General features: G+C 44.6%; 1 protein-coding gene across 3 annotated transcripts in view; it reads right to left on the bottom strand.

The window, feature by feature from the left end:
- NACA (nascent polypeptide associated complex subunit alpha) overlaps positions 1–6,502 on the bottom strand; it is a 13,544-nt gene extending 7,042 nt beyond the window's left edge. The window contains exons 1-3 of one of the 3 annotated variants that reach the window (XM_044915382.1): positions 6,418–6,502; positions 6,165–6,172; positions 5,471–5,625 (exon numbers count right to left, since the gene is read on the bottom strand). In XM_044915382.1, the coding sequence (XP_044771317.1) occupies positions 5,471–5,540 (70 nt within the window). In that variant the 5' untranslated portion in view covers positions 5,541–5,625; positions 6,165–6,172; positions 6,418–6,502. The remainder of the gene's footprint in view (positions 1–5,470; positions 5,626–6,164; positions 6,173–6,417) is intronic. The other 2 variants (XM_021687193.2, XM_021687192.2) reach the window with 2 other exon arrangements.
- Positions 6,503–9,973: the final 3,471 nt, after the last annotated feature.

The following is a 9,973-nucleotide window of genomic DNA, read 5'->3' as shown; positions in this document are numbered from 1 at the left end:
AGGAGCCACAGCTGGGGCAGTGGGGGCCCCTTTGGGAGATGGAGTAGCTGGGGCTCTTTTGGTGGCTTGAGTTGCTTGGGACTCTTTGGGGGAGGGAGGAGCCACAGCTGAGGCAGTGGGGGTCCCTTTGGGAGACTGAGTAGCTGGGGCTCTTCTGGGGGCTGGGGCTGCCTGCCACTTTTTGGGGGATGAGACTGCTGGGCCTCCTTTGGTGGAGGAAGGAACCACAGCTGGAGTGAAGGGAGTGAAGGCCTCTTTGGGCGATGGGGTATCTGGGGTCTCTTTGGGGGATGGAGTGGGGGAATGCTTCTTGGCCAGTGACCCTTTAGGGACTTGAAAAGAAAGACTGGCCTCTGGAAGAAAGGAAGCTTCAATTGGAGAAATAGGGGATGAGTGATTTCCAGCAGGAATATCAGGGATAGCAGGAACACTTTTTGAAAGAGGAGAAAGAGTTAAAGTCATAGAAGGAGTTGAACCCTTCTTGGTTGGACATCTTTTAGTTTGAGGAGACACACTAGTCCCTAAAGGAGATGGAGAGTCAGCTAAGTAAGCTCCTTCAGAAGATGCATTAACTGAAGTACCAGAGTCCTTGGTTGGGTGCCCTTCAGGAGAGGAAGCTACAGGTGCCAATGCGGAGGTATGAGAAATACTGTGAGCTTTCTTTGCACCTTGAGGAGAAAGAGAGGGAAAGGGCTCAGACTTGGGAATATCAGGGGCTAGTGCCATGGCAGCTGGAAAAGCGGAAGCATTCTGGGGGGATAAAGTCACAGTTGGAGCCACAGGGCAACTTTCAGAGGCTGGAGGAACCAAAGGTAAAATAGTAAGAGTGGAACTACTCTTCTTATCTGGGTGGCTTTTATGAGCTAAAGAGACATCTAGGAAAGGGCTGGCTGTAGTGGCAGGAGTGGAGGTACCCTTGGTAATTGTAGGAGCCACTCCTGCAGTAGCAGCATGTTCCAGCGGAAATGTAGCTATGTTTGGCGTAGTGAGAGAACTTTTGAGAAGCTGACTAGTGGGGTATGGACTTGCACAAGGATCTGTCTTGATTATAGAGGTTGGGGAGTTAACACCCAGAGGAGAGGGAGCAGTACTGGCTGGCGTAACTACAGAGAGAGGCTCTACAAGGCTTTTCTTTGCTAAAGTGGCTTCAGGAGAACGAGCTATCTCCAGAGATGATGATATACTTTGGGGAGAGGGGGGATTTTTAGGGGTTGCCAGGGCCAATGGTATTAGAGTAGAGTCTTTCTTGGTAGGGAGTCCTGCCTGTGCTGGAGAAACAGGGGCTCCAGTAGGAGAGGGAGGTTCAATTTGGGTATCTTTTTGTGTTGGTAACTTTACCAATGCTGAGGCAGGGACACTTTTGGGGTTCTCAGAGGCTGACAGAGGAGGGGGGACTGGTATTCCCAGAGGGGTTACTTGAGGAGTAGAAAGCACTTTGGGAGCCACAGGAGCCATAACCAAGGCAGTATGGGAAGCTGAGTCCTTACTACTTACGGGGCCTGAAGAAACTGGAGGTGACATACAAGTAGCTACGTCAAAGGTAGTAGGTGCCGCAGAAACTGTAGAGGGGTTAGTCATAACAAATGGGATGGTTCCAACAGAACAAACAGGACCTTCTTTCAAGCTTGGACTCCCTGGAGGAGAAGGAATTTGGGCCACCAAAGGCTGATGATGAGTGGCATTAGGAGAGCCTTTTGGAATGAGAGAGGCTGTGGGAGATAATGGAGAAGAGGTAGCTACATTTGATGAGCCAGAAGGGCTGAAGGAAGCTACGCCAGTGATGGCAGAGGGGTCTTTCTCAACAGAAAGAGCCAGAGGGGTAGCTGGAGCCCCCACTGGAAAAGCAGCCACAGCAGCAGGAGCCACCTCATTTCTGGAAGGAAGGGGAGGAATCTGAGAGGGGTAAGAGGCCCCTACGGGAGAATGATCTGCAGAAACGGCATCTACTTTAGGATTTGACAGAACATTAGGGCCTGTCTGACCTAAGGGCCGAATAGGAGAACCAAGAGAACTCTGATGTAAAGGTGCAAGATGAGAGCCTAGAGAAGTGAGGAAAACTGGAGGGACGCTGGGAGCCATAGATACAGACTGGGTGGAAAGAGATAACGCAGCAGGTGAACTAAGGGGTCCCTTTAGGCTGAGACCTTCAGGGTTTTGTGAGCAAACAGGGATGTCTTTGAACTGAGGGGGAGTGATGGGTGGCATTTGAGGACATGAGGCTACTCCACACTGAACAGAGGCCAAGGGAGTTCCAAGATGGGAAGGAACAGCACTGACTATACCTGGAGGGATGGGGATGCCTTTTGAGTTAGGGCCTACTTGCACAGGAGCTTGGATAGGAGAGGTCTTTGGTTCTGAGGAAACAATGGGAGCAGACAGAGATGTCACTGACCCTGAGTCAGTCACAGCAATCAAAGGAGGTGAACTAAGAGGGTTAAGTGGATAAGCAGAGCTCTTCTGAACTGAGTGGGGAGCCAAAGCCACTAGAGCCAAGGGAGCTGAAGAGGAATGGGCACCTTTCACAGTTGGAGTTATCATGGGAGAGGCCAGAGCTAAGGCAGCTGGGGAGATGGGAGGCCCTATCAGGTTTGGTAGGAAAGTTGGGGTATCACTGGGGGAAGGGGAAACTCCCAAAGGCAGGGCTGTTCCAGAGGATGACTGGGGAAAAGGAGCTTCAAAAGGGGTTGAGACAACACTAGAGGGAGAAAGGAATGGGGAAGGCTGGTTAGGGGTTGCCAGAGGGCATTGTTGGGGGGCCAGGGAGCAAGGAGGGGGAAGGGTAGATTCAGGCTGCCCTAAGGCAGCAGTGACACTCAAGGCTGAAGACACAGGAAGCACAGCTGGAGGAGGAAAGCAAAAAAGGGGATAAAGAAGGAAAGGGAAGGAAAAAAACAAAGGTGAGTTATGAAGCCCAACTTGGTACAACATGCCTCACAGGAAACAAGGAATTTTTAATCCGAGAATGAAAGTCACCACACAGGATTAGACAAAGGTGACAGGCAACAGCAACCTTCCCCAAACATACTTCGGTGGTCGAGTAAGAATACATCCCTCTCCCCATCTCCCACATTTCCCATGTTCTACCCCCCCCCCCAAAAGCAAACTATTTTAAAGTGGAGATAACAGTCTAAGCAGCCTATTAGTCTCTAAATGGGGAGCACAGGCCTAGGAGTGGGTTGGGAACAGCATGCTTTCTACCCTTTCCCAGATGTGCCCTCCCTTCCCTCCTTGAATGAACCCAAAGGCTTTCTTACAGGCCATAGAATACCAACAGAATAGCTGTTCTACTGTCAAGGATCATGAACTAACTGAAACAGATACTGAAAATTGGAACAAGGAAGGCAGTGAGTGGTGATAATTATGGGGAGTCGGAACTGAATGAAAAAAAGAACTCCCCCCCCCCCACCAAAACAAACCAAGCCTTTATATGCTCAGGCTTTCACTAGGTCAAGAAAAATCTGACTCTTAGAATAAAGTTTTAGGAAGGTGGTGTTGACATACAATTTTATGTGAAGTATTAAATACTAAGTCACTTTGCCTCCCTATGCCTCAGTTTACCTACTCACCCAAAACAAGCAAAAAACCAACCACAAATGGGTTGTACTTCATAATGTCTACACACCTTCCTAGGTATTGTTAGCTCTTCAGACATCAATTTAAGATGAATTAGACTGCCAGGGCGAGAGCTTAGTCACAGGGTAGGGGTTGTATTATGAAACTGTAGCCCAACTTGTTAAACCAGACTGTGGTTCTATTTTGGAAGTAGGGAACTGGAGTGGAGAATACACTGGCTCTCCACCCCTTAATCTGGATAAGTATGTCATTCTGCCAAAATAGACCAATGTTCAGCACTAGAGTAAAGCTCAGTAAAAGATTTTCTGAATGATACAAATTCACAATTTATTCAACCAGTAATTCTAAAATTGTTACAGTATCCTACTACAGAAAGGACAGGTGGCTCAACCAGTTTTTCCTGGAGAGTTGGTAGGTCAAAGTTGTACGACTACAGTGCAAATGCCTCCAAACATATGAATCAGAATTTGAAATTTAGAATGTTTTCCTCTGACTGGACTTCAAGAAGGGATAAGGCCCAATTTACTTGCTTTAGACACCATAACCAATTCCTTGGGCTAGTTTCTGCATTCGTTATAATAATTACTTAGTTACAGTTATAGAAAAAATTCAGAGTTTTACCACTGGCACTCCCTTAGTATTACTAAACCTATTGTGCAAGCTCAAACTATTCAGAAATAAGCTTAACAGCACTCCAGGATGACTTCAGAAGCAAATGGCATGAGGCTTGAAACCAGATTATTCTAAATTCATCTTTATTTCAGTCTCCACATTTGTAAAATCAAATTGTTCAATAAGGTTTTGGTTAGCACTGGATCTTTAGAGACCAGTCCTTTATTTTTCCTTCCATTAAGTCCCTTGTACTTCAAGGATTTCATATAGCTTGTTCACTAGTTTAGAGGCCCCCTCCTTTTTCTTTTCTAGCAGCTGTATTAATCCCTTCAGCTGCTAAAATCAGACAGGTGGGGAGAGAGAACCTCAATACTTTCAACTATAAACAACTCTATTTTAATTCCAGAAGGGGAAAAGAATTGCCCTTAAGTGACAGGTGGAGTTAAAAAAAATAATTTATAATAAGAAAAAGTGATGATGGAAGTTAGTCTGAAGATTCCCTTCATTTATTTCAGCACGACTGATGCAGCAAGAAGAACATCATTAAATATTTTTTTCACTACCCCCTCTCAAGTTTTCTAGAGAAGTATTTTAACCAGAATTCAAAACTTGCCTTTACACTATGTTTATATCCATCAATTTCAAAGCTGAAGAACAGTCAAAGGAAAGCTTTATTTCAATCTTGGGTTCCAGGCAAGCTGTTGATGTAGGCACTATTCCAGCACACTAGAAACATCTTAGCACCAACCCATAAAATAAGTTAACCAACCTAGGAGGGCCCTGGGGCCCAGTAGGACACATTTACCACCAGCACACATCTCATCCAGACATGTGATGAAGGCACAATGCCAAGCTCTGCCATCTAAAACCTTGATGCAACTTGCTGGCTGGAACTTCACAAAAGCTCAGGTCTCCTTGGCCTGCAAGTGTGTCATCCAGTTCCAATAGGTAAGAATCACCAAGCCCCTTCCCTGCTCAGTTTTTGTGTGTGAGGTGAGGGCTCCACAGAATGCCCTGTGAGGCAGTTGCCATAGCCTACAAAGCAGGCCGGGAGCTTTTTATGCTCCTGGATCTTAGATATACTGTTTATATTCCATCCTCTAATGAAGTCCCTCCAGGACGGCAGTTAATATCATGGATTCTCCTCCCTGGTAAAGCTACAGCCATCTTTATGAGTTAACTCTGAAAAACCGGAGTGTATCCCCTTTGCCATTTTAACCCACCAAATGGTCTTAGGGTCAGTCTTACAATTTTAATGAACAGTAAGGGCGCTAGGGGAACCTACCTGTCTCAGCCTGGGGCTGTGGCAACTCCTGCTCTGTAGCAGGGACGGTTTCTGTGGCTTCACCAGGCATTTCTGAGGGGAATAAAAAGGAGGCCTGAATTGACTGGGATCCGTTCTGCTGCCCAACCCAGAGTCAAATATTCTTAAAAACTCTGCTGGTAAGAAAAAAAAAAAAATCGTGAGGGTGTCTCGGGACAATCCTCCCCAAAGCAGCTGGGAATAGGTAAGAAATAAGACGTGACCCTCAGATCTCTGATCAAGCGAATCACCTTCTACCTCTTTACTCCGCAGAGGAACAGACTTCTAGTGCCCAGGGGTTCCTTTTACTCTACACTCCAAATCCCACAAAGGCAACAATCACCACTGCGTTCTCAACCCGAGGGAGAGGATTCCGGTCTGGCTCCCGACCACGGGCGACTTCAGACGCTACCTTGCACCACCTCCCCACCACCTCCTCTCCTACACGGACGCCGCCTGGGCTGGGACCACTAGGTCTCCCGTTTGCCGACTTTTGGGAACCAGGAGAGGGGAGACAGTGCCTTAAGTCCCAACACTCGCTTGTCACAATTAAGAACAGCGTGTGTGGGTGTGGGTGTGGGGGGGGCTGTTCCAAGGCTGTGACCCCCTTAACCTCCTTTGGGTTCTCGTGAAGCCGTTCCCTACAGCAGACGCACTCCGCTTCCGCCCCCCGCACCGCAACGGCTCTATCTCCCCAGCCCTGGCCTCCAGGCCCCGCACGCGGCCCTTCTGCCCCGCTTTTGCCAGGACATCCACCGCAGACCCCATTTTGTCCGGAGGCCCCAAGGCCACCCTTCTCAGGGCCGAGTGGGAACCCGGTAGCCCCATAAAGCCTCCAACTTCCCTTAGCTCTCAGTCTCTGGGGCGGCTTAGTCCGCAAGAAAGGCGGATGGCTGCGGATAGAGAGTGGCGGCGAAGACAAGACTTACTGTGAGGGGAACGCGGAACCAAGATGGCGGCAGAAAGAGAGCGAGCGAGAGCGTGACCCACGCCTGTTGCAGAAAGAAGCCTGGCGGAGGGGGCGGGACCAGGATCCGATTCCGGGTCAGGAGCTGCCGGCAGTCACTTCCTTTAACAAGTGACCCGTCCTACTGTTCCCAGATGGGGTTGGTGACGAGGTCTAAATAAGGGTAAGAATTCAGAACAGGACGCGCTGGCCTGGCAGGAACCTCAGCTCGCTCCCTAGATAGCCGACCCTTTCCCGTCCCCTAAGTCGAGGCATTTCTTTTTTTAAAGATTTTATTTATTTGACAGAGACAAAGCGAGAGAAGGAACACAAGCAGGGGGAGTGGGAGAGGGAGCGGCCGGCTTCCAGCTGGGCAGGGAGCCCGATGCGGGGCTCAATCCCAGCACCCTGAGATCGTGACCTGAGCCGAAGGCAGACGCTTAACGACTGAGCCACCCAGGCCCCTAAGCCAAGGCATTTTTGATACCCGAAGGGAAATTGTAATGAGAGAAGCAACCTCTGTCCTCTGGTCAGTAAAGTAGCCACAGCGGTATTAGGGTGACTTTTTGATTTCCCCTTTTCAACTAATGCAGGGAAATAGGAGAAACGAAATAATATCGAACGCCACAGATTGTAGTCATATCATTGTAAGGTAGCAGTGACTTAGGTTAACTCTCAACTATTTTTGGAATACACATTTTTGACTGATGTTGAAACTATTGGATTACACTCCTCAGAAAAAAGAACATAGGCACATATACAATTCTTTTTGCCTGCTGTTTTGGGCAAATAGATATCCTGAAACTCATACATTCTAGTAGTCCCAGCCCCCCACGTTAAGAACTCATGCTTTACACAGTTAAGATTCCTGAAAGTAGAATGTAAATTCAGTGTTTTGTTAATGAAAAGCCATGGGTCCTGATCCCCATGCCCTCTCTCAGCCCTATAAAAGGACTCAACAAATACATTACCTAAGTCAGCTAGCACTATTTGAGCTAAAGGATGTACGACAATTGTGGCTGCCTTTTAAGGGAAGCAGTGACGTTATGCTCTGAAAACTACTTGTGAAGTGAGGATTAATAAATTAGGATTAAATGAAATAGTGGAGTTTACCAGCAATGAGAAATTCTGAAAATTTTTTCAGATAGGGGTGGCAATATTGTGGAATGAACTCTGTAGGGGCGCCTGGCTGGCTCAGTTGGAAGACCATATACCTCTTGATCTTAGGTTCATGAGTTCAAGCCCCATGCTGGGTATAGAGATTACTGAAATAAATAAACTTAAATATATGTATGTATATATATATATATATATATATATATGAAGAATATGGACTCTGTAGCTGTACTCCATCTGAATTACAGCTTAGTCACCTCATAGTGACCTTGGGCAATTTAATTAACCTGTTTGTGCCTCAGTTTCCTCATCTAAAAACTGGGGATATAGTAGCTACTTCATAGGATTGTTAGGAAAATTAGGTACTATATGTACATTACTTAAAAAGTGCTTACGATTTTTTCTAAGTAAATATGTGATCTGGAAGATTTGTCAGCACAGTCCATTTACCTTCAGAAGAAAGGGCCAGCAATAGCCAATCATCTTCTTAGACAAGTAAAGCTATTTTGACCATTTCACTTTCTTTTCCATCAAGCCACTGACTCTTCTCTCTGTTGTTAATGACTAAGGAAGGATGTATTTTCTTTCTTTGGATTTCTTTATAAATTGGGCAAATTTAGAGATGGAAGTCAGTTCTGTGCCCTTTGTTTCTACAATTCTCATATATGGATGAGTTGGTAAAATCAGAGAATAGGGAAGTCAATAGTTTTTTAGCATGTTTCTGCTATCTTCAAGAACCAAACATTTATTTTGAAAAAAAAAAAAAAAACAAATATTTTTTTAATTCTTTAAATTTTTATTTAAACTCCAGTTAGCACACAGTGCAAAAACATTTCTTTTACATGAGTACAATATGTTCAGCTTTATCCAAGAGCTTTAATAATAAAGCATTAAGATACTTTAATGGTAGACATTATTGGAATCTTGAAACATCTCTTGTTGAAAGCATAATACCAGTCTTTATACTCTCGTTCTGAGTTCTTAAGATGGACTGAGTCTTTAGTAATTTTGTATTCAGGAATTTTAACCGGCCCACTGTTTTCCTAACCTAAAAACTGAACAATACACAGTAAATAGAGGCTCAAATGAGGAGTTTTGCACAATGGTCTTTAATGTTTTTTCTTAAAAAGTTAGAAAAGAGAAGGAAATGCAAGGCATTGCAGTGTGTTGACTGTATTGTGAAGTGTTTTATATATATATAAACCAAAAGATTAAAAAAACAAACTCTGTGGCTATAGAGAAAGCAATGTTAAAGGAAATGCAAAGGAAGGAAAATTTTCATAAATCATAGAAAGCACCAGCCTGATAGCTTGACTTCTCAGTGTTTCTCTGAAGATAGACTGTAATCCAGAATGACTATTTTGTTTAGACTGGTTGTAAAACTAGGCAAAAGAAATCTGACACTTTCAGAAAAAAAAAAACAAAAAAAAAAAACAAAAAAAACCAACTATGGAAGAAACAAAACCTTTAAAATTAAGTATCTGGATATGTAGAAAGGGAAGTGTTTTGACAACTAAAACAGATTTTATGTTGGTGAAATTTGTTATTCTAAGTTGTTTCTTTATGGTGCAGACTAATCCAATTTTTTTCTGAGGAAAGAAGCCAGGAGCTACAAATGCAACAGTTGCAAAAAACACTTTACCAATCCCTATTGTAATCTAGTAACTCATATCTTTTGAACTGAAGCTTTGGTATGTTTAGATGCCCAGTTTAAAATGATTTTTTTTTAAAGATTTTATTTATTTATTTGACAGAGAAAGACACAGCGAGAGAGGGAACACAAGCAGGGGGAGTGGGAGAGGGAGAAGCAAACTCCCCGCCGAGCAGGGAGTCCGATGCGGGACTCGATCCAGGGACTCCAGGATCATGACCTGAGCCGAAGGCAGTCGCTTAACCAACTGAGCCACCCAGGCGCCCTTAAAATGATTTTTAAGAGAGAGGCAGTGGGGTGTGGCCTGACCAATAAAAATATCAGTAAGCAAAATTAGAAGTGACAGAATACATACTCCAGGTATAATTGTCTAAGATTTAAGGATAAAGCTCTCATGCACCTACAATATTCAGTCCAGAAATAAGGAAGCTATATCTAGTGAGCTGAGATTAAAGTCTTGGGCATATTACTGCTCACTTGCCTCTACATATGGCAACTGGTAGAAGTATATAAAAATACATATGGCAACTGGTAAAAGGTATATCAAAAATCTTAGTATAATATTAACTTTTACAGTATGTATCTACAATTCACTTGTTCCTCCCATTATTGCTCCTTCCAGAAACCTGGACACACTCTCTTTTGGTGGCCTCAGGAATCTTTTCAACATAATTTTTCAAGAAAAGGAAATTTTGCTTTGAGCATTAAGACACATTATGGTTCTATAATATTTATTAAATGGCTCTTGAGGTATTTGATTTTTTTTAAGAAT

Source organism: Neomonachus schauinslandi, chromosome 5 (assembly GCF_002201575.2).
Source record: "Neomonachus schauinslandi chromosome 5, ASM220157v2, whole genome shotgun sequence".
In the NCBI taxonomy this organism is placed as follows: Eukaryota; Metazoa; Chordata; class Mammalia; order Carnivora; family Phocidae; genus Neomonachus; species Neomonachus schauinslandi.
The sequence above is the reverse complement of the archived record's forward strand: the minus strand, read 5'-3'. Positions and strand labels throughout refer to the sequence as shown.